The sequence below is a fragment of the Gossypium arboreum genome, chromosome 11 (assembly GCF_025698485.1).
Source record: "Gossypium arboreum isolate Shixiya-1 chromosome 11, ASM2569848v2, whole genome shotgun sequence".
NCBI lineage: Eukaryota > Viridiplantae > Streptophyta > Magnoliopsida > Malvales > Malvaceae > Gossypium > Gossypium arboreum.
The window spans coordinates 43567075-43591537 of NC_069080.1; the positions used below are offsets into that span (position 1 = coordinate 43567075).

The following is a 24463-nucleotide window of genomic DNA, read 5'->3' on the forward strand; positions in this document are numbered from 1 at the left end:
TTTCAGCACTCCACCAATAATGTCAATCAATGTAAGCCAGTACTTATTACTTATAAGTAGTTATAAATTAATGAAGAGTTAGAAACTTATTTTTTCATAATTACAATTGTGTTATAACATATTATGAAAAATTTATGAAAATAACTATCTAAAATTAACACATAAAAATAAAAACATTAAAGAAAATCTTAATTGTATTATAAAGTTGAGACCTTAAAAATTTAAGCTCTTACATTCGAGTCCTACATATATATAATTCAAATTCTCAAATCAAATCTATTATTGTTGGTCAGTTAATAGTGGAGTTTAGTTCTTAAGCCACAAGATTCACATCTATATTATTAATTATCCGAAAAAAATCGATCATAGAAAAGAAAATGAGAAAAATCACATCCTTAGTGTAAGATGTAACTCTTGGGGGAGTGACAAATTCCAAATAACCACAGGAAATGCAAACAGAAATATATATATACACACATACATAATACACACATACACATATCTAAGGAAAGTGAAAAATGAGAACTCATTTCCCACAGCTGCGTTCTTTGACGTCTGATTTTGGGATGTGGGTAGCGTTTCTGGTGTATGTTTCTTTCGTTGTTTGGGTTCCTTATTGTCCTTTTCATTATTTGCGTTGAATTATCTTTGTTTCTCAAAGGCTTCTGTGTTGTCGCCGCTCTCTGCTGCGACTTGCAAGTTCCTAGTAACTCGGTTTTGTTGGGTTGTTGTAAGGTGAAGGGTGAAGGGTGAAGGGTGAAGGGTGAAGGGTGAAGGGGGGATCGTAATGGGGCTCGACAAACGAGGTTGAAAAGGGGTTCTTTTCCTTTGATTTCTGCGTAACTTATTTGTCATTCCACGTTCCATCATTTCAACAGAGAGCGAGATGTCGGTTCTATTATGCTGTCAACTGTCATTTCATTCACCCAGACCACTTGCCTTGTTAGATCTTTGCCATTTTTCCTTCCATACTTCCATTATCCAACCCCCCTTTTGAAATGCTTTATATAAGTTAAAAGTCTCTACTCTTCCCCGAGTCCTTTGCCTTCCGTTTCCTTGTCCTTTTCGTCAAAATGAGAATTTTAAGTCACGGTTTCATATCTTGCCGGAGACCATGCTATTTTTCCCTTCTTTTTCTTCTGATTTTAAGCTCAACGCAAGTGAGAGACAAAGTTGAAGGTAATATAAGTTTTAAATAGTTCCGAGTACTTGGTTCAATTTGAAGTAATCTTCTTGTCCCTACTTGTTTTTGCAGGTAGATCAAACCCCAAATCCAATAGCTTCTCCAAGGTGAGCTAGCTAGCAAGCACTCAAATTCTCATAAATGGAACAAAAAACCAATGCTGAGAATGTTTCTTTAACCTTGTTACTTTGGAATAGATGGTAAATGAAGAAAAACCGATATTGAGAGCTCAGATAGGTTCAAGGCCGCCAAGGTGTGAGAGAAGATGCAGTTCATGCGGGCACTGTGAAGCCATTCTAGTGCCCACAAATCCCCAAGCCAAACACGGCAACAAGAATTCTTCAACATTAATCTCAAATGCTGCCTATGCAAGAGGAGATGGCAGCTCCAACTACAAGCCCATTAGTTGGAAATGCAAATGTGGGAACTTCATCTTCAACCCCTGATGGAACTGAATTTTAACTTCTTGAATAGCCATTTTTGAACCATGTAAATCACTGTAAGAGAATCATTAGTAACCCTTTTTTTCCTTTTTGATTTCCATGATCATGTATTCATGTCAGTTAATTAGTCTTGTTCATCATCTCTCACTTCTTTCAGCTATTTTATTTGGACCGTATATTTGTAAGCGTATAGGGTTTATAATCGTTATGACGTCTGAATGTAATCATGCTTATTGTGAAGTTAAAAGGGTTCCCAAAAGATATAGGGGGTCGGAGAGAGGATCTAGAAATTAGGGAAAACAGACTGGAAAAAAGTTTTGCTTAAAAAGTAAACAATGATTTGGCTTTCACAGTTTCACCATGTGCGACAAGTGTTGTTTTTCCAACTAACCAAACAAATATATATATAACATAAATAAGTAATCAACAAATAACAATTAAATAAGTTCTTATTAATGTTTAGCTGCGAACAAAAAGAGATGATATCTCAATCTCTTAGGGCGATCTATACTCAACTATTGTGGCAGTTTCGAGTTGTGTTTTGGTTTCTTGCATTGTTTCTTGGCGTGTAAGAAAACACAAGATAACAATCTTTTTCTTTCTCCACTTCACCCTTAAAACTTTAATAGCTCGTCAGGAATCTCAGAAGTAGTCTTATCTACCTGCCAAAATATGGGTTTAATTTTTTAATCAAAAGTGTTAAGCTTAAATCCATTGTCTTTTTTAAATTAATTCAGCTGTTTTGGGACATGTATTATACGAGAGGGAAAATGAATCACCGTGATTGGGAAAAAGGACGACCAAATTTAATGGGATGGCATATATATTATTGCAAGGTTGGGTTGGTGGTTTGAACACCTCACATCATGTGAAACTAAAAGTAAATTTTTAAGATGCCTAGCGAAGTTTGAGCCGAGTTCTCGTCATTGATTGAGGAAAGGTCTTTATAGAGAATTTGGAGTTCATTGTGAATTTCGTTCGATAAAGATTTTTCGTTTAGGCTTTAAGAGTAAGATGACGATTAATCAATGTTATACTTACAAGTAAAAAAGAGAGAAAAATGAATTATTAATTCAAATGAGACAAAATGATTTTTATTGAATTGATTAATAGCTCTAAATAATTCTAACTTTTTATAAACTTTATAATAGCTAAAATTAGTAAGCTCAAAGTTAAAAATAGAGAAATTAAATACGAGAAAAATACATCAATATGCTTGCTCCTTACTTCTGCAATACTCTGGCTCAATTGCTCCTTCATTGCTAAGATCTCGCAAAAGGTAATACTTTATATCAATATGCTTATTTCTTTCATGCAGTTGAAGATTGTTTGACAACTTGATGGTTAAATTGTTATCATAGAAAATTGTAGTGGCTCTTTTTGGCTTGAATTGTAGTTGTTCAAGGATTCTCTTAGGCCAAATAGCTTGACAAGCACAAGTTGTAGCAACAACAAATTTAGCTTTTGTGCTTGATCATGTGACAATGGATTGCTTCTTAGATGGCCACAAAATAGCCCCTGTGCCAAGCATAAAAATACAACCTGAATTGCTCCTTTTGTCATCTTGATTTCCTGCATAATCATTTTCGGTGAAGCTATCATGTTTGACTTTTTACCCTTATTGTAGAAAATCCCAAAATCATTGGTTCCTTGTAAGTAACGAAGGATTCTCTATATACCTACTAATAAGACTCATAACATACATAATGCCTGGCCTCGTAGCAGTTAGATACATCAAACTGCCTATAATTTGCTTGTAAAGTGTGCTATCCGCCTTCTTCCCATCTCCTTCTTTAATTAGCTTTAAGCCAAGCTCAGTTAGAGTGTTGGTAGAGTTGCAATTGGTCCTCTCACATACTTTTTTTGGGAGATAGAAATTCCATCATCAGATCGCATCATTTCTAGGCCAAGGAAATAATGCATCTTCCCAAGATTAAACATCTCAAACTCATTCATCATAGATTCCTTGAAATCATCAAACATGACACTATCATTCCTAGTAAAAATAAGATCGTTAACATATAAGCACATAATGAGCATTTCCCAATTATCTTTAATTTCAACAAAAAGGGTATGCTCATATTGTAACACCCCTAGCCCGTCTTTGTCGCCAGATTAGGGTTATGAAACATTACCATACGATCGAAAACATTTAACATCATAATATTTAAATAAATTAAACATGCCATAATCCATTTAATCGCATGCATTATGTCCCTAAATCGAGCCTTCGAGGCCCTAAAAGTAGCTTTTTGGCATTTTGGGACTAATTTGAAATAAATTGGAAAATTTAGGAAAAAGTTTCAAAAATTCAAAACATGGGACACACAGTCGTGTGGAATCACCCTAGGCCATGTAACTTTTGAACAAGGAACACACAGTCGTGTCCCAACCCGTTTCCTCACCCGTGTAACTCTCTGAGTAGGGTCACACCATCGTGTCACACGCTATTGTACCAGGTTGTGTAACTCACTGAGTTGCCCCACATGCCTGTGTGTCAAACCGTGTGCTAGGTCATGTAACTCACTAACTTGCACCCTAAAAAAATCATCAAATGACACATAGCCATGTCGCCAGGTCATGTGCCTCACACGGTTAAGTCACACGCCCGTATCTCAGGTCGTGTGAACCTAAAATTTACCTAAAATCAAACCATTTGCAACCATTTCATGCAAAACTCACCATACCATTTTTGCACACTTTTAAGGGACTTAAACATCATTCAAAAACATATAATCTTGCAAACTCAAACAACCTAAATCACCTAACCAATATTTCATTCAAAGGCACCACAATTACATTCAAACACTATTTACCAAAACATGTTAAAATTACCAAATTCCATGCATAAAGACTAATTCCATTATGTGCTTCACCAAAACATAAATACCTAATTCAAACACCTACCAAATCATACCACATTTATCACTTTCAAGCCATTACAAGCATAGCATAACACCATACATTTCAATTACCCTAAACTAGTCAACAATACTTTACTTAACAAGTTTTATAAGTTAATCAACTAACATCATCTTCAAAGACCTAGGCATAGTAAATCAATCATTTTATATATCCATAAACCATCAACACAAAAGACTTATACATGATAACATTTCCATTTCCATACATGATAACCTAATTCAAGTATGAACTAAAACATGTCATAAGTAACCATTTTCAAGCCATCATCATCATGCCAAGATAACCTTATACACAAATATTTTAAAGTAACCAAAATCACATAACTTACTGAGGCATTAAAGTGTACCAAACCAACATAGCTTTCCAAAGCTTATACATGCCAAAACACCATTAATACATACACCATAATACCATTACAAGCACCCTATACATGCCATTATAAACCTTAGCCAAATTACTCAACTACTGAATTGTCTATTGGATAGTGTGATAGGTCTCTAACGAGCTTCCAATCGATCGAGCTTCCGATAATCTATAAAAAGAAAATAACTACATAAGCAATGAATGCTTAGTAAGCTCGTATAAACTTAAAACATAACCTACCGTTTCGATAGTGAAATTTATAGAATAAGTACAAACCATTACCAATGCCATAAGCTTAGCAGAAGCTTATATAACATCATCAAACTCGAAAATTAGTATATATGTTCATGAAACGTAAGAAATCAACTATGTATAAGCATAACGTTTAATTCATCATCGGTACTATACTATCATGATTCATTCCATTTACTTACTTACCATTTCCAATACCATGAGTTTAATATGAGCTTATTCAAGCATCATCAAGCTCACATGTTAGTAGATTTATTGACAATCATATCAACTCATTTATAACATAAATAGATTTTATAAGATACATTACATATGCGTCAAACCTTTCACAAAGTCGTGAACCTTTCTATTGAGTTACTTACCGTTCCATTCCTTTTCTTACCCGTTGAACCATCTAGAATTATATCGGATACTCGAGAAAGCTCACATGAAGTGTGCCTTTACAAATAACCATTACCTTTCCTTTACATCAATGCTCACACGTGTTATGAAATGGGTCTGCTCACACGAGCTATAGGTAGGAATGTAAGCTACACGATACTGCTCACATGAGCTGTGGAGAATCAACAATAATTGCAAGACCTCATCCATCGGTAGGACATTCAAGACCAGTACTCGAAACATGAAATCCCTAATGACATGTCATTTGTATCCTAAGAATTCCTAAGGTGCAATCAGGAACTCAATATCTGTCAACTCATCATAAAATTGATACATTTATATATATAGATCCATTTACATTAAAAATAACATAGTAAACATTCCAATTAAATAACATTTATTTCGTGATCTGTCTGTTCGATTAGCATTGTAGTTGCCCTACCAGAGGCTATACAATAAATCTCCATTTTCACAGTGATCTATTTGTCCGGTTAGCAATGTACCTACCCTATCGGAGGCAACACAAATGGATCTTTTTCTCACCCTTTTACATAACAGAATTGTCAAGCATTGGAACCATATAATAGGAAAGTATTATGCAATGATTACACACGCCAACAACAATATCTTATATCACATAACATTATATCATACTGCACATTGCTCACCTCATTTATGTATTTGTAGATACCTCTCAAAAACACATATACGCATAATTTTATGACATGCATGAGTTAGGTTTAGAGACCCACCAGAGACTCACATTTACCTCGACCCAACTCTTCTACTTTGACAATCCTTCTCAATCCAACAGCAGTAACAAAATACATAATCATCCATTGATTAAAATAGATCTTTGTTCGATCTTAACGAATAAGAAAAAAGTTTTGAGGTTAAAAAGAAGAACTTGCACATTAAGCAAAAAGAAAAGCCATCTGAAATGGTCCCCCTCTATAAATATACTCTTAGACCCCTTGATTTCCCACCAAATCTAGGGTAGGTAAAAGAAAATTCAGCAAAGGTTAACCTCATTGTTGACCAGTCATGGGAAAGTTAAATCAATCTAATTTTCTCTTGATGAAAAAAGGCCAACCATACTGCTTGTGATGATTTTTTTAGTTTTACTGGTTATAGAGTATAAGCAATCTTGTATACATTATACTACTCTGTTCTTTATTCTGATATTTGCCTTCTTTTGCTTTAGAATCCCAACAATTCCCAACTAACCCAATATGAGATCCAATTGAACTGTACTTATGCAAATCAAGCATACTATACCTTGGTTGTAACTCACATTCGGCAAGGTCTTAGAGTTAATTAAGTCTTCTACAACTTCTTCGTATACTTGGTAGGCTCTTAGTGTTTAAACAAAACTCTGGGGTGTATCCCCTACATAGGTGCGCACTTTCTTTAGTGCAATCCTTTTTTACTTGATAACACCCTGCAATTAATTCCTCAGATACTGCCAACAGGTGGATACTTTAACGCTAGTATACGTCGATACTCTTAATTAGCCATCAAGTTAACATGATAGTGGATTATGTTACCACAGCACGCCGAACAGTTTACCTACCTGCTTTACTCGACTTCTCGGGTCCGTCAATTTTTGAGGTGTGACATTTATTTTTCTTTTCAATTATTTTAACTTTAAAGTGATATTTTTTTATCAAGCTCGCTAGAGTGGTTTCTACCTATAGCCTTTCACTGAGTCTTTATTTGGCATGAATGTTGTGTTAGTTTTCCTTAACTTCTCAAGTGTGCTTATGTTTACTCTTTCAAGATCTCATTTTAACTAGTTGATTTTGTCACCCTAGATCTTCATTGTATTTGTACTGACAATCTTGATTCTTTTTTGTTTTTAGGTGAGGTAGTTAGTACTTCAATCGCAAGGACAAGCTATGTGAATAGTAAAAAATCTAAGAAGGCAAGATGTTAGTATTATGAACCCTTCAGTTGATTACTTGTTATAAGGAGGGTTGGGGCCTCACTAGGGAGGAAAAATCCTTCGATAGCTCTTTTTTAACTTTAGTAACACATTTTCCTTTTTCAAGTTTTTGCTATAGTGGAAAAGGTGAGGGAATCTTAGTATAGAGAACTACAGATGTCTTCCTAATCTAATAAGGTTATTTTTTTTCTTTGTTTCTTAGTGCTTTGTCATTTTCCAAACTCTCCTTTTTTGTTTTTAAAATCAAACATGTTAATCCTAAGAAAGAAATACAAAGGTTTCAATATGATGATGTGGATGAGCAGATTGGCTCACCTTTTCATAGGTTGACCTCTAAGTAAATCTTATCCTCTTCTCTCATCAAGGTATCTAACTTTACTTTATGAAAGCCAAATGTTTTAAGGAAAGTTGTTGTGATGCACTAACAATCTAGGATTTCCCTAGTTCTTGAATCAATAATCTAGGATTTCAAACCTTTAGGATTTTACCCAAGGGTCTTCATGTCATTATATTTCTTAGTGCCAAGTGGGTTGTTTTATGAACATTCCTATATATCTTTTTTTGCCGTTATATCAATGGCATTTTTAGATGAAGACGGTCTTTTGTGATGTGTCATATATCTTTGTGAAATCAAAATTTTGCCTTAGACTTTGGTTTAATCACATTGGTAAGGGGTGTAAGGAGCCCTACCCTTATAGTTTCTTATAAAATTTGTTCTTGTAGGGTATTAAACTAGGCGTAGCTAAGAAATGGAATCAATGTTTCAACCCTTTAGATTGATGATTTTCATGATTAATCAACTCTTTAGATTGATGATTTCTATGATTAATTGCAATATCTTCCTTTCATTCTTAGTGGATGGATCATTGATACTATTATTCCCCCTAATCCAAACTATTTTAGGGTACAAAGGCATGATTCAAGTGTAAGAAGATTTCTTGTTCTTCATAATCCCTTGGTTTTTCATCCCAAGCATGTTCTGATTGTCTTAATGAGATTACCATGAGCCAGTACTCTTCGTGTTGGGGATATGGCACTCATGTAGCTAGGCCTAGCGACATTCATTCTAGGCTTGTAGCTCCTAATATTGTTGAATCGTAGGCATAGAGGGAATCTCCATACAAGGATGTTAGTGATGGCCCTTTCGTTCCTAATTTTCAACAACAACTAAGACTTGCGAGGGATCATGCTTTTGGCCTTGGTGAGCTAGTTGAGGAAAGCATGGGTCTTACGATTCATCAAAATCAAAATAATCTTGGTAAACTTAGCCCCTAATGCTTTACTAGTAGGGGAATAAAGTTGTTTACTGATGCATTTGAGTGTATTCTAGGCTTTGGAAAAGATGATTCTTAAACCGATGGATGGATAAAGACATGTTTTTTTTTACCTTTTTCCTACACATAACACAAATTGTTGATACAAGATCTAGGGTTTAGTGGTTTAGGGTAGCTCACACCATATGGATGCTGAAAGCTACTTTAAAATACTTTTTTAATGTGTTTGGCAAAGTTTGAGAATAGTTTTTTTTTTATAGTAAAAGGTCTTCTGCTTCCTTTGATGGAAAGGAAAGACTTTTATAAAAAGTTTGGACCTATAAAAATATTTACTTCTCAAGGGTGCTTATGTTTACAATCTAGATTTTAGGATGGATAGTGATTAGTTAAATTATGAGACATTTAAGTAAAGTAGTATTCTATTTTAGAGAATTGATACTGAAAAATAAGGAGAAAACAAATGTTGATCCTCTTAAATATTTCCTTGAGATTTGAGAGGTCTCCTCTATTAAACCCCTTTGGTGAAGTAATCATAAGATGAACATTACTTAATTCCTTGGCTTAATTGAACAAGAGGTCCTTCAACTATGTCATTTATTTGAGTTAGGTACCTAAACTCTATTTTGGTTGAATTGGGCACTTAAGCTTTATTACACAAACAAACTTTGCCCTTGCCGTTACACTCCGTTAAACAAAAGTCAAAGCAAATCAAGAATCGTCATATCACCACGTCATTAAAATCTTATTAATTAAAAAATTTATATTAATATTAAATAAAAATAATCATATTAATATTAAAAAAATAAAAATATTAATGTAATATTTTTATTGAATTAGATTTTAATAACATAGTGACATGGCGTTTCCTGACTGCCTCTGGCTTTTGTTTTGTTTCACAGAATGTAAGCGAACTTTAATTATGTAATAAAGTTTAGATATCCGGTTCGATAAAAAAAATTTAAATACCAAACTCAAGAGAGAATTTAAAAACCTCCTATTCAATTAAACCTAATCCCTCTACCGAAGTGGAATTTGCTTGGCAAGACAGTTTTTTAGAAGTATAACAATAGGTGCGAATTTTTAAACAGATGCTGATAGCTAAGAGAAAGACAGACAACTGGTGGAACCAAAAGGTCAAGGCCAAGTCTACTTATATCATTTGGGGGAAAAAAGGAAGTTTGGGTTAATGAGAATTTTGATTAAAATTTGTGTTTAAAGCTTTGAAGTATTTTCATATTATGTGTCGAACTCTCCAATTATAATTCCAACTTCAAATCTTAAAATTATATTATCTCAAATATGTAAATACTTCACTTTGTTGAAGGAATTAAACTTAAATTTGAAATAAAAGAGAAGAGCGAATTATGTTTTAATTATTGCAGCTTTTGATCCTTTGGTTTATGCTTTCAACATGAGTCTCCGAATTATACAAAACAGTAACATTTTTACTTTGTACTAAAATGTTTTGAAGATCCAAACTTAGATAATAATAAAAAAGGGACACAGAGCCACATTTCTGCGTCACCTCATCTGCTCAGCTGCACTACTCTCTGTATGATTGATTTCTTACACTGCCAATCCTGATAATTCTATCAATTTGGTTTAATAAACTTTTAGCATTCATGACGGCCACTAATTAACCGTCTCATGCAGCTAATATATAGAATGAATTTCTGAAAAATGTAGTATTTTTTCGAAAATTTATGAGATTAGGTGAATTTTAGGAAAACGTCTGCCTTCAAAATTTTTTTTTGTCATTTCTTGTGAAAATAAAATTTATAAAAGTAAGTATTTATATAGACCCAAGTCTCATTTTTTTTATTTTATTAAGCGATGTGAGATATGAGTTTTTATAGACTCATAATCTATTTGGAGTTTGTACTCAGGTAATGTGAGATTGCTTACCCTTTTAATTAATAGTATAAGATTACAGGCTAAACTTAATTTTTAAAATTAAAGACAAAATTTCTCTAACAAATAAAATATTATAAACTCTTATATAAATATTATCGTTGTAAAAAAGTCCAATAGAAAAAGAAAGACAAACTTACACATATTGTGAAAATTAAAATAAAGTAAAATAAATAAAATAAAGAACACACAAATTTTACGTGGAAACCCTTTCGGGAAAAAAACCACGGGCAGAGGAAAAGAAAATTCACTATGTCGAAAATTTGAATCAATACAAGAGGAATAGACTATGTCTATTTATAGGCTTGTAAAGCCATATTCTAGTAGGATTGAAACACCTTATCCTAATCAATAAAAATAGATGGAGTTTAATAAGGTTTAAAAACCTTATTCTAAAATAAAATAAAAGAAGTCTAGTTCTATATGGATTTTACTTTTATTTTATTTTCCATCGTATTTACTTAAATAAGAATTTGGGTCACTTAATTCTAACAATCTCCACCTTGACACAAATTCTCAATGAACAAGTTCTTCATCGCGAACTTTCAATAAACAAGTTCTCCACCTCTTTCATAAAACCCCTTAAGGGTTTAACTTCAACAATGAACACCAACCAAGTCTAAGCAATGCTCAAACTTTGTTATAGGAAGTGACTTAGTCATCATATCTGCAGGATTTTCATGAGTACTAATTTTGCTCACAACAATATCACCACGAGCAATAATATCACGAACAAAATGATACCGAACATCAATGTGTTTTGTTCTCTCATGAAACATTTGATCTTTTGTAAGAAAGATGGCACTGACCGTCACAAAATCTTGTCTTGATTTGAAGGTCTCCATTAAGTTCACTAAAGAGTCCTTCAACCAAACGACTTCTTTACAAGCCTCGATAATCGCCATGTACTCACTTCAGTGGTAGACAAAGCGATCGTAGTTTGCAAAGTGGCTTTCCAACCGATTGCACAACCTCCGATTGTAAAGACATAAACGTGAGAGATCTTCTTCTATCAAGGTCTCCAGCAAAATCAGCATCAACATACCCAATGACTCCATCTCTAGTTCTTCCAAAGCGTAAGCAAACATCGGTAGTACCTCGTAAGTATCTTAAAATCCATTGAATCGCTTTCCGGTGTTTTTACCGAGATTCGCCATGTATCGCTAAGCTGACCGATCGCATATGATAAATCGGGCGTGAACAAACCATAGCATACATGAGAGATCCTACTGCACTAGAGTATGGAACATGTGACATGTACTCAATCTCATCATCTGATTGTGGAGACAAAGCTGATGAAAGTCCGAAATGAGCTGCTAAAGGAGTATTAACAGGCTTAGCACTCTGCATAATGAACCTGCAAAGAACTTTCTCAATGTACCCCTTCTGACTTAGGTACAATTTACTTGCTTTTTTATCTCTAAGGATCTCCATACCAAGTATCTTCTTTGCTGGTCCTAAATCTTTCATCTCAAATTCTTCACTTAGTTGGGCTTTGACCTTTCTTATCTCTACTTTATCTTTTGTTACTATCAACATGTCATCAACATAAAGAAGTAGATACACAAAATAACCATCACTGTTTTTCTTAAAGTAGACACAACTGTCAAAACTACTTCTTTTGAAATCATGAGAAGTCATAAAGGAATCAAACCTCTTGTACCCTTGTCTTGATGATGTTTCAAACCGTAAAGGGACTTTTTCACAAGCAAACATAGTCCTCTTTTTCGAGATCAGTAAAACCCTCTCGGTTGTTGCATGTAAATATCCTCCTCAAGTTCTCCATGCGAAATGCATTTTTACATCTAACCGCTCAAGCTCCAAATCATGCATGGCCACAATACCAAGCAAAGCTCGAATCGAACTATGCTTAACAACCGGGAGAACACATCTGTGAAGTCCACTCCGGAATTTGATCTGTAACCCTTTGCAACAAGCCTTGCTTTATATCCGGTTCTTCAACTCCTAGAGTCTCTTCTTTCTTTTTAAACACCCATTTACAACGAACAACCTTTTTACCTTTAGGAAGTTTTACAAGATCCCATGTTCTGTTTTTGTGGAGTGATTCCATCTCCTCTTGCATTGCAAACATCCACTTTTCGAGTCTTTACTGACTAATCGCCTCGAATAATTAAATGGCTCTTGATTAGCATCTATATCTTTAGCCACATTTAAAGCATAAGCAACTAGATCAACCTCGGCATACTTCTTTGGAGGTTTAATTTCTCTTCTTGTTCTTTTTGACGATAGAGTATTGCGGTGAAGAAGTAACTCTATTCTCAATTTTGTCTTGGCTTGAGGAGTTGATTCGTATTAATCGATGCTCCACCGCTTTTGGTTTTCTTTATTGGAAGAGTCTTTAAGAGATAAGTTAGGTAGCATAGCGGTTTCATCAAAACAACATCTCTGCTAATCACAACTTTTCTATTTTCAGGACACCATAACTTATAGCCTTTTACACCAGCTTTATAACCAAGAAAACGCATTTAATGGATCTCGGTTCCAATTTTCCATTATCAACATGAGCATCGCAGACACCCAAAAATCTTTAAATCGAATAATTAGCGGGATTACCCGACCATACCTCTTGAGGAGTCTTTTCTCAATGGCAACGGATGGAGATCGGTTGATAAAAAACATGCACGAGAGGTCGCTTACGCCCAAAATGACTTGGTAAGTTGGCATTTGACAACATACATCGAACCTTCTCCATGATCGTTCGTTCATTCGTTCGCAACGCCGTTTTCTTTGTGGAGTATGACGAACCGTCAAGTGTTTCATGATCCTTCGACTTGCACAATCTATTAAACTCATCGAACAAAACTCTAAGCCATTGTGCATGCGGAGGTATTTTATCATTTTCCGTCTGTTTTTCAATCATAATTTTCCAAGACTTAAATGCGGAAAACACATTGCTTTTCTGCTTCGGGAAGAACGCCCAAACTTTTTTGGAAAAATCATCAATAAAGGTTAGCATATAATTAACTCCACCTTTCGAAGGCACTCTGGATGGCCCCCACAGATCAGAATGAATATACTCCAACGTTTCCTTCGTGTTATGGATTCCTCTAGTGAATCGAACTCTCTTTTGCTTTCCAAAAACACAGTGCTCACGAAATTCGGTTTGCAAATTCCTTGCCCATCAAGAAGTCCTCTTTGCTTAATTCACCATGCCATTCTCACTCATATGCCCTAGGCGCATATGCCAAAGTTTAGTAATATCATCATCGACAAGGAAGAGGAAGCGACAATTTGCATCACCGATAATGATGAAACCTACAAAACATATAACTTGGCAATTTTTCTCGCCCTTTCATCACAACAAGGGACCCTTTGAAATCTTTAAAACCCCACTTTCATTTGTGTATCTGCCCTTTTGAATCAAGAGTACTCAACGAAATTAAATTTCTTTTCAATTCGGAACATGCCGCACGTCACTAAGTGTTCGACAACTCCATCAAACATCTTAACTTTAATTGTTCCAACACCGCGATTTTACATGAAGCATTATTTTCCATCAAAACAACACCTTGAATCTTGTTTCATAAGTTGTAAACCAATCCCGATTAGGACTCATGTGGAAGGTGCGGCTGAATCAAGTATCCACTCTCGCTTACTTTAGAATCATTAATGAGCGACTAGAAGTTCACCATCATGTAGTCTTCTACAACATCACTTCACCGAATTTTTGGTTGTTTTCCTTTTGATTTGCAGCCTCCTTTTAATCTTATTTTATAGCTTATAGCACTCAGATTTAATGTGCCCTTTCTTCTTGCAGAAGTTGCAAGTTTTACCTCTGTTTGAAGACTTTGATCTACCCTTAGATTTACCACGAGGATTCCGTTCCTGTGTCCTACCACGATCATCATCAGCATTTCGATCTTATCTCCCACGAACAATAAGACCCTCTCCTTGAGAGTCGGGTTTAACCACAAGATGCTTCATCTTATCATACGAGGTTAAAGAATCATAAACCTCATCAACTGTGAGAGACTCGCGGCTATATAAAATCGTGTCTCTAAAGGTTGAATAAGACGGGGGCAACGAACAAAGTAGAATCAACCCTAGATCTTCCTTATCATCTTGAACCTCCATGGTCTCCAAGTTTGAGAGAATTTCTTTAAACAACATTAAGTGTTCGTGTCTGACGCATACCTTCCTCCAAACGATGAGCATAAAGACGCTGCTTCATATGCAACTTGCTTGTTAGAGTTTTCAACATACATATTTGTTCTAGCCTCTTCCATAATGCAGCGGTAGTTTTCTCTTTCATCACATCCTGCAAAATTTTATTGGACAAATGCAGATGTAATTGTGTTAATGCCTTTCGATCCTTACGCTTCTTCTCTTCATCTGTTAATGTCGAAGGCATCTTATCTATCCTAGCGGGGCATCCTCCAGATCCATCTGTAAGGCGCTTGCATCTTAATTTGCCACAACGCAAATCGGTGTTGCGATCCAACAATGAATTTCATACTTCAAAGACGCCATTACCGTGATCGAGATGAATAACCCGGAAGCTCTGATACCAATTTGTGAAAAATAAAATAAATAAAATAAAGAACACACAAATTTTACGTGGAAACCCTTTCGGGAAAAAAACCACGGGCAGAGGAAAAGAAAATTCACTATGTCGAAAATTTGAATCAATACAAGAGGAATAGACTATGTCTATTTATAGGCTTGTAAAGCCATATTCTAGTAGGATTGAAATACCTTATCCTAATCAATATAAAATAGATGGAGTTTAATAAGGTTTAAAAAACCTTATTCTAAAATAAAATAAAAGAAGTCTAGTTCTATATGGATTTTACTTTTATTTTATTTTCCATCGTATTTTATTTAAATAAGAATTTGGGTCACTTAATTCTAACACATATAGTATCACATACTATTTAATATATAGATATTAAAGTGTAAAAATTATAGAGATAATATAGTGACGCATATTTTAGTTTTTATTTTTGAATATGTTGAATAAAGATATTATTTTGTCAATAATTATATATATTCTTGTATTAACTTGATATGTTTATTTTTACATTTCTCTATATTTTTAAAGTAAAAAGTACATTAATCAATAAACAATTCGGTTACAAAGAATTTATATTATTATTTAGTCTTCTATTAACACATAGTTTTAGATTCAAATATGAAACAACTCTAACTCTCTTCCTATAAAAATAAAATAAAACAATAATGTAACTTTAGTGTTGAGTTGAGACTAAATCAAACAAAAAATTACTTAAATAATTTTTACATATTTACAAAAAATTATTATGAGAATTTTTTATTTTTTATTGTAAAAAGATAAAAATTCACAAGTATAAATAATATTTTAAAAATAAATTAATACATGATTATAAAACGAAAAATAACATAAATATGACACGAATATATAAAATTTTCATCATAAAAATAACAGAAAATAAAAAATATAAAATAAATAACATGAATTATTTACTCGAATTACATAAAAAATAATTTAAAGATAATAATTCATTGTCTAATGACCATCCTTAAATTATAATCTGAACAATCTCAAACAAAATAATAACATTTAAATATAACAACATATATTTTGTTAGAGTTTAATATTGTACAAAGTTGTCTTTAATTCTTAAAAGTTAAGTGTAACCTTTAATCTTTTGTTATTAGTTAAAAGAATAAACAATCTTACATTATCTAAGAACAAACTACAAATAGATTATGTGTCTATCTAGACCCATATTCTATACTATTTAAGAAAATAATGAAAATGAGACTTAGGGTCTATAAAAAATCTTGTTTTATAAATTTTATTTTCACAAAAGTTAATACCAAATAAAATATCATGAAGTATATAGAGATGGTATTCATGCCTTCACCTAGGGGGCATTCCAGATAAAATCGTGGAAGTTAAATAAAAAAATATTAGGGACAAAAAGCATTTTCTCAACTTAGTCTCATCATTCTTAAAAAAAAAAAAAACCTAATTTGCTAATTTATTAAATTTTTTTTGGCATTTTTAAGAAATTCAGTAATATATATCATCATTTGTGTTCAGAGCCATGGCTTTATCTCTAAAAACTCAGCAAAGCTTAATCCCTTGGGAAAGTATATTGAGGTACACTTTGGTGCTACAGTCACGTGGGGGGACATGGGCCACCATCTCCTCCATGTTCTAAAAAACCTAAATATGAAAGGAGTCCAGAGCTTAAAAGAGAATGTTTGGTGCAAAGGTCAAGACAGTCAGAAAAAGAGAAAAAGCTAGCTGAGGCCCACACAACAGGGAAACCTCTCTTTATCTCCCAAGTGTTATTAGCTTGTATTGTATGCTTTGAAATTTCTCTATCCCCTGCTCATGGACAAAATACTCGCTACTTTTCATATGCAGAAACAGTTGCAGGCATGAGTCGCCATTTCAAACTATGATTCCCAGATGATGTAGATAGGTACAAATAATCAGAATTTCTATGTGCATGCAGGACATTTTTAACGCACTCTTGCCCTCGAACTCAAAAACAGTCGATTGCATATGGATGGATGCCCAAAATTTTCAGTCGGCTAAAAGGGGATTTAAGTATCCAAGCACATTTCAAAACTCGAATTCGTATCTCTTAACCCTTTTCTCTTATTTTTTTCAAGCAGCTCTCCTGAACTCACCAGTTTAACTTCACAAATGCCAATGCATTCTCTGTTATGACATTTTCCAAAGGCCAAACCAAAATTATGACCTTGGGATAGATTAATATCGGGTCAGATGCTTCAAATTGGGATGAACATTTAACACAAACGAGGGATACAGTACACTTTCTAGTTTTAACCTGTTGCTTGCTCAGTTGATATACTCAAAGTGCATGAATGGCCTTTTCATGTGACCATTAAGGTGCCTTGCTAGAAGCAATTTACTCCAACGGGGAACTTATTATTAAAGGAACAATCCATTTATCAAGTGCGAAATTTAACCCTGTCAAGATTGATATCTTCATTTGACAAATATAGCCCAAAAACAAAAAATGGAAGCCACTTGCCACCGGGAGACAATGTGAAGGTCTAAACATCCTTGACAAGGAGACAATGTGAAAACCAATATTGGGCACAAGAACAACTGAAAAGCATTTTAAAGAAATGGTGTTTAAGTGCTTTTCTGACGATAAGTTGGTTAATCCATCAATCAATCTCATGATTCTGTCAACAGAAAAGCACTTAAAAGAAATGGTATTAAGTAACTCATATTAATTTCTTAAAACCAGTGTCTATCATAGCCAGAACCTTTAGTCACTACCCTCTGTATTTCTCAACTGTTACAGCTGAGATGATCAACCAGACTACATGAAGCCACAGTGAGAGTTTTCTTGTATCAATTCGGACTAATTTTTGGCTTCGGTCTTTTCAGAAATCAGATAGATTTCGAATGGGCCTGAGTTGGAGTTTAGATTATTAATTTATCAGAACAGGTCCAGTTCGGGCTTTTTAGGCGGGTTTTTGAGTTTGAGAGGAGAATGACACTCAATACTCTACTTACATTCTAAGCTCCAACATTTATTAATCTTATTTCAAAAAAAGTGTATAGTAGACAACCGGCCCAAAAAATAAGAAATAACAGAAGAACTTGCAGTGCAAGTCTTGAAATCAAGAAAGTAAAATGCATCCACAGTTATCTGATTGGTCTGTGTAACAAATAAAGAAATGGGCTAAACTTAGAGTTGGAAATATGCATCCAACAAGAAATCCGTTGTGCTAGTGATGCTTCACTTCAAACAGACCATCCGGACCTGAAATACCATTGATAAAATGATAGAAGGGTTAAATCAACCTATATAAATACACATGTACATGCGAATAATGAACTAAATTTTAACTGTCCTTGCCAAACATAAATTCATCTCTACAGAAGCAAAATTATTATCACTGATCAACATGTTTCTTGTAAACATGCACATCAAGCACAACAAATACAATGCGTGGTTATATTTTCTGAGATTCAAATTGAACTTAGAGATGTATAATCCATGCACCACCACCTAGTGACATTGACAAGGCTAAAACAATTTTCAGTTATTATCATCATGCAATTGCCTAGGCACCATACTTTATGAATAAGAAAGATGTTGGTTTTTGACAGTTCATAAGCAATATTATTGCTAAAACTATCCTCCCAGCAGAAACATTAATTGAATTTTCTATTATCTTAAAAAGGGTAAAGACATTACAAAATGCTTTATAAAATTTGAGACCACAAATTCGTACAAATCAATAACTTAATTCTGCTATTTATAACATCCTCAGGTAGTTCAAAACAAGATAAAACTAGACAGCTAAAGCCACTTTAGTAATTATAGTCTTACTGGATGAAAACGAATTTTAAACCAGGCCCTGCTTAAAATCCAAACCTTAGCAATCTATTAAGGACTAAGGCCTAGAAAGAGCACTTGAAATGCTCTGCTGTATGTTTAAGTACAAGAAACGTAAGATAAGCTGAAAGGGAACTTCACCTAGTTCTCCGTATTGGAGAAAATTTTCAACTAGTATTGCTACGCTTAAATCATAATCTAAAATAAACTAGGAGGCAAACATTCAACATAGAAAACCACTTCTACTTCTAATCTAGTATAGAACTGCAAAGAGAGATCGAGTAAGAGAGAGGAATTGGGGGGGCGGAATTTAGCCATATTCAGATGGGTAGAAACATGGGAAACTAATAGTGACCGCTAATCAAATTAAGTTTAACAAAAAGAAAAAGAAAAAAAAAAAAAAGCAGACCATAATTGGTTGGCTAGTTAGCACTTAGCACATTTCCATAATATTAAAAATGCACAATGTCACTACAAGCCAGCAAATGTTAAGTCCATATAAGTTACCCAAGTGTTTGGATGCTTGACAAGTGTTTTGAAAAAAAAAGAAAGAAAGTGAATTGATTTTAATCTCCAATTAACCAAAGCCAATAGAATTCAATTCAACTCTGGTTTTGGATACACCCTAGATTCTCTAAATTTGCATAGAATTCCTACCGATCCAGGAGGCCTAACCAAATGAGTGGGAAGAAACAAAAAAAATGATAATCCAGCTATGGCAGCCAAATGAGTGAGAAAAAAACAAAGGAAATGAAAATCCAGCTATGTTATTAACGCCATGGAAAGATCCAATCTGAATTTAAAAAATAAAATCAAATAGAGTCTAAATAAATTGAAACCCATAACAATTACGACAACATACCCCATGGGAACTCCTTGTTGCGAATGTGCAAATAGGGGTATGGCTGCAAAATTTTACACAACAAAACACATCCTACAATCAGTTGTGACAAAGTAATTATCTTTGAAATGTGAATAGAAATTTGCAGAAAAAAAATGGACAAAATTAAACATAATGAAAATAAGCTCACAGGAGGCTCTTCATAGTGGGGATGACCCTTCGATAGGTTATAAAACGCTAAACCAGTGCAGGTTAAAATGCCTAAATATGTTATCTTCTCCCATTTCGCCGTTTCATCTGAAAAAGTTAAAATTATAATTTCTAAGATCTGTAGAAAAGAATAATTATATATTTTTTAAAAGCTGTTCGGAATTTAACCATAAACTTGCTTTCTGAGGTCCCCATTTTACTTCTATTTCTAATACAGTTACGATCAAAATCTCAAGGTTAAACTAAAGAATAAGACTCTAAAAACATCAAAAACTGAATAAAATCAAAATATAAGCAATTAATAGATGAAAAAAGAAAAAAAAAGATTAAAAAACAGTTGAAATTTTGCAACAAAAGAAAAACAAGAGAGAGAAAAGCTCACGTACAAGCATCGTCGTGATTAGGAGAGGAAGAAAAGCCTCGCTTGGGAGGAGCAGGAGGACGAGATCCGCCGCGAAGGGCGGTTCGGAGGAGACCAGATCGCACGCTCGCCATCGCCATTTTTTGTTCGATTTTCAGTGACGAAAAAGAAAGCCTTCTTTTACCCTTCTTATAGCTATTGGCGGTAGAAAAGTCTTATTGGCCAGGCTTATAAAAAGTTTCTCAAATTCGGCTGATAAATAGGATTAAATTATATTTACCTTACTTTATGTTTGTAAAATAAATATTAAACAATATTATTTGGCTGAAAAAAGAATTAGTCTGCGCGAATACACAAACCTTAACTTCAGATTCTAAACCAGTTATGAGGTTTCGATTTGAATCAAAGCTGAGATTATGAGACCAATGAGCAAGTCTAGATAGCCGCTTGGCGGTATTTATAAACCTGCAATAGCTCATTCACAAATAAGGATTGAGTATGAAACAATCAAGGCTTTTCACCAAATCACAAAGCTTTAATTCCATTCTTTTTTTTCTCATTTTGCAACCAGGTCAAGAATTTGTTAGCGAGTTTCATGGTTTGGACTAAATAGATATTGCGTTATAGAACATTTTAATGTCACATAAAAAATGGTAGACATAGGACAAACCACTTTATTATTATTGATTTTCAATTTTATTTTGTTTACATTCCTCAATCCTACAGATGAAAACAGAAAGGGAATGACTATATCACTATAAAAAAATCAATGTTCATGACCATCATCACCGGAGGAATCATTCTTGCTGGAACCATCAAGAGAATCATTGCTTTCTCCACCAGATATCGGAGTTGAAGTAGCCACCTCAGTGCCAAGTTCTTTTTGACGTTTCCACACCTTCGCCATGCACTCAAGAACCATTTCTTCTACTATTGCAAACTCCTCAATGCTGAGATCATTGGGCAGTTTATACGGGTTTAGGCCCTGTCTTTCGTTCTCTATGCTTGCCTTCTTGAGTTTCTCAATTACAATAGATTTAGCTTTATCTTTTTTGGGTTCATCAGAGGCCTTTTTGATACACCGAAGTAGAGTAGCTTTTTCCATATCTATTTCAAGATCGATTTCATCAAAATATGGCTGCCTACAGGTTTTCGAAGTGTAAATTGGGGGGTTGCCAATATAAAATGCCTTGCCACCTAAAAATAGGACGACAAAGACATTTTCTAGAGCACATAAGGTCCAGAGTTCAATTACCTTCTTGAAGATCTTGAAACTACGTTTGAAGAAAGGATCACCCCGAGCATCTGTTGCTTGAATTGTCAACATTTTGCTCTTGCGGTCGCCTTTGCCTGAAAATCTTGCCATTGAGAAAAGACTACAAGAGAAATGAAAGGAAAGTGTTTGATGATGGTGTTGTGAATTTTAGAGAACAAACGCTTGTTATTTATAGGACTTGGATGCCTAAGCTAATACACAGAGGTATCCAGTCCTCACTCTCAAGTTGGTTGCCTCACTTTCTTGCCATATATGACATTGCCATTAATGTAATCCAAAAATAGACTCTTTTAACCAAAATCACACTTTTAGTACCTAGATGCAAATAAAAATTAAATCTCGGAGATATACTTTCCATTGTCGCAAAAAGAATGTAATAATCCTACCAAATTTGTCTACATGAAAATATAATGGCGTTAAATGTTTCAAGACATATAAAACCCCTCACTTACTTCAAAATACCAACCTTTAATTAAGATAAACTCAACTTACCATAGAACGAAACAACAAGTAAGACCAAAAGCTTCATATTGTTGGAAAATGTGCCCATAGTGTAGTAAACATGTAACTGTTTTCTATTTATTTGAACGATGAATAAATAAATAAAGTTAATTTCACATTTCACTATTATTTATTTTGTATTTATATCTTTTATATTTTGCATGCATAGCGAAATTGTGATTAACAAATATTAGCTCATTGATTGTCTAAGTTTAAACTGAAGATAAGTGGCATTGTAAGAACGTTTACATTGTGAGAAAGACAACTTACTTCAGTAGATAATCTAAATGAGTCCGTAATCTCATAAAAGAATCAAAGTGAGCATTTGATTCAAATACTGATAAGGATTATTATGTTGCCTACAATTCCAATCAGGGAGATGGTTAGTCTTGGCTATCGGAGCAGTTGACTCCCTGAGTAGAGACATGGATGTATTCATTTAGAATGATACATTGGACTGGACCCAAGATGAATTAATTCTGAATTTGTTTGTGAATTAATTCACTTGTGACGTTCATGGTGTGATTTACCTAAATCCTGAGTTAGTCATTGACCATGCGCATGCAACTCATGTGCTTTGATATAAATGGAGGCTTATGCTCTAAAGATGATCGAGCCCATAGCCGGTATGTTGGGTACGTGACTTGTGTATGGCATGGTTTTACTAGCAACAATGGAATTCATAGTTCAATTAAAAAGTTAATGATATCCTCTCATTGGCATTGTGTGGATTGATAAATATGGAACGTGGCCACGTGTAACACCCCTCACCCGTATTCAATGCGGGAATAGGGTTACGGAGCATCCAAACTTACAATACATATAAACATACTTTTCTCATACATTCAATCATTTCATACAATCATCATTCAAATTCAATCTATTTATCCTTTATACAAGCTTACGAGGCCCTAAACATATTTTGGGAGCTGTTCGAGACTAAACCAATAACTTATGAAACTTATACAAAACTTTAAAAAATTTCTCAAGATAGGGGACACACGCCCATGTGGCCAGACACACGGCCACCAGACATGCCTGTGTCACAGGCCGTGTGAACATACAAAATGGGAGTACATGGTCATGTCCCAGCCTATGTCCGACCCCGTGTAACTCTCTGGCTTGGGTCACACGGCCAACACACACGCCGTGTGCTAGCCCGTGTGCCCTAAAAATGGCCATACACGCCTGTGTATTAGGCCATGTCAAACTTGTAGGAAATACTGACTTATGCCACACGGCCAAGTCACACGCCTGTGTGTGAGGCTGTGTGGAGCATACTGACTTGTTTTCAAAATCAACACCAGGAGACACACGGCCGTGTAACATGATCGTGTGTCACACACGGCTGAGACACACACCCGTGTGGACAAAAAAATAGGCCATTTACCAAGCATTTTTGCCACCCATTTTGCACATACCTTTACAAGCTCAATTGGTAACATTTTAAGACACAAATATGCAGCCAAAAGTCATCAACCAATACACAATCATACTATATCCATTTCAACCAATTCAATACTCAATTCAATGCCATTTACCTATTTAAATACCTATCAACTCAACTTGCTTTACTATAGATAATTCACATATATAATTCATTTAGTTAAACCATTCCAAACATGCATTATCAATTCAACCTCATTTACTCAATATAGTTCAATTACCCAACTCAAAACAAAGCCATTTACACATCTTTATACATTAACAAATTCACTATCACAAGCCAACTCAAATGGCCTAAATACATGTTCATCAAATATACCTAAAATGACTCAAGCCTATGCATGCCATATATCATACATATATAACTTCAAAAGTACCAAAATACATGTTCGATAGTGCGATGAAGTCTCTGACTGTAACACCCCTAACCCGTATCGGTCATTGGAGTAGGGTTACTAGGTATTACTGATCAATTCACAACATTTAACATACATAACTCATACATAAAGCACTCATTCTCATAAATCATTCGACACAATCAAATTGTCCTTTATAAGGGCCTACGAGGCCTTAAACATGCTTTAGAAGTGGTTCGGGACTAAACCAATAACATATGAAAATTTTGGAAACTAAGAAAAATTTCAACCATATAGGGGGTCACACGCCCGTGTGAGCAGGCCGTGTGCCTCACACAACTCCAAACACGCCCGTATCTCAGGCCGTATGGAAATAGGGCATACATACTGACTTGGGTCACATGGCCAACCGCAAGCCTGTATGTCTAGCCCGTGTGCCCTTTGAAGTGGCTACACACG

General features: G+C 34.5%; 3 protein-coding genes across 4 annotated transcripts; 1 reads left to right on the forward strand and 2 right to left on the reverse strand.

Annotated features, from left to right (window-relative positions):
* The first annotated feature begins 498 nt into the window (after positions 1-498).
* Positions 499-1766, forward strand: LOC108473044 (EPIDERMAL PATTERNING FACTOR-like protein 2). Its single transcript, XM_017774608.2, has 3 exons — positions 499-1179; positions 1256-1290; positions 1381-1766. The coding sequence occupies exons 1-3, from the start codon at positions 1074-1076 to the stop codon at positions 1627-1629; spliced, it is 390 nt and encodes a 129-aa protein (XP_017630097.1). The 5' UTR covers positions 499-1073; the 3' UTR covers positions 1630-1766.
* A 16414-nt stretch (positions 1767-18180) lies between these two features.
* LOC108472550 (cytochrome c oxidase subunit 6a, mitochondrial-like) lies at positions 18181-20851 on the reverse strand. Of its 2 annotated transcripts, none has more exons than XM_017774093.2 (4): positions 20451-20851; positions 20045-20151; positions 19876-19918; positions 18181-18434 (listed from the first exon to the last, which is right to left on the reverse strand). In XM_017774093.2, exons 1-4 carry the CDS (start codon positions 20563-20565, stop codon positions 18400-18402), a joined length of 300 nt encoding a protein of 99 aa, XP_017629582.1. In that variant the 5' UTR covers positions 20566-20851; the 3' UTR covers positions 18181-18399. The 2 variants fall into 2 exon arrangements, with proteins under 2 accessions (XP_017629582.1, XP_052876863.1); XM_053020903.1 differs by having other exon boundaries at positions 19876-19947; positions 20451-20683.
* A 340-nt stretch (positions 20852-21191) lies between these two features.
* Positions 21192-21791, reverse strand: LOC108471320 (uncharacterized). Its single transcript, XM_017772956.1, has one exon. It carries the CDS (start codon positions 21789-21791, stop codon positions 21192-21194), a length of 600 nt encoding a protein of 199 aa, XP_017628445.1.
* Positions 21792-24463: the final 2672 nt, after the last annotated feature.

Excerpts from the sequence above, each read along its gene's own strand:
- LOC108472550 (XM_053020903.1), bottom strand. The coding sequence starts at position 20,565 with ATGGCGATGGCGAGCGTGCGATCTGGTCTCCTCCGAACCGCCCTTCGC. Across the intron at positions 20,152-20,450 it reads TCCTAATCACGACGATGCTT|ATGAAACGGCGAAATGGGAG; the intron begins GTACGTGAGCTT and ends TAACTTTTTCAG. Across the intron at positions 19,948-20,044 it reads CCCACTATGAAGAGCCTCCT|GATGTGTTTTGTTGTGTAAA; the intron begins GTGAGCTTATTT and ends AACTGATTGTAG.
- LOC108471320 (XM_017772956.1), bottom strand. The coding sequence starts at position 21,791 with ATGGCAAGATTTTCAGGCAAAGGCGACCGCAAGAGCAAAATGTTGACA.
- LOC108473044 (XM_017774608.2), top strand. The coding sequence starts at position 1,074 with ATGAGAATTTTAAGTCACGGTTTCATATCTTGCCGGAGACCATGCTAT. Across the intron at positions 1,180-1,255 it reads AGTGAGAGACAAAGTTGAAG|GTAGATCAAACCCCAAATCC; the intron begins GTAATATAAGTT and ends TTGTTTTTGCAG. Across the intron at positions 1,291-1,380 it reads AATCCAATAGCTTCTCCAAG|ATGGTAAATGAAGAAAAACC; the intron begins GTGAGCTAGCTA and ends ACTTTGGAATAG.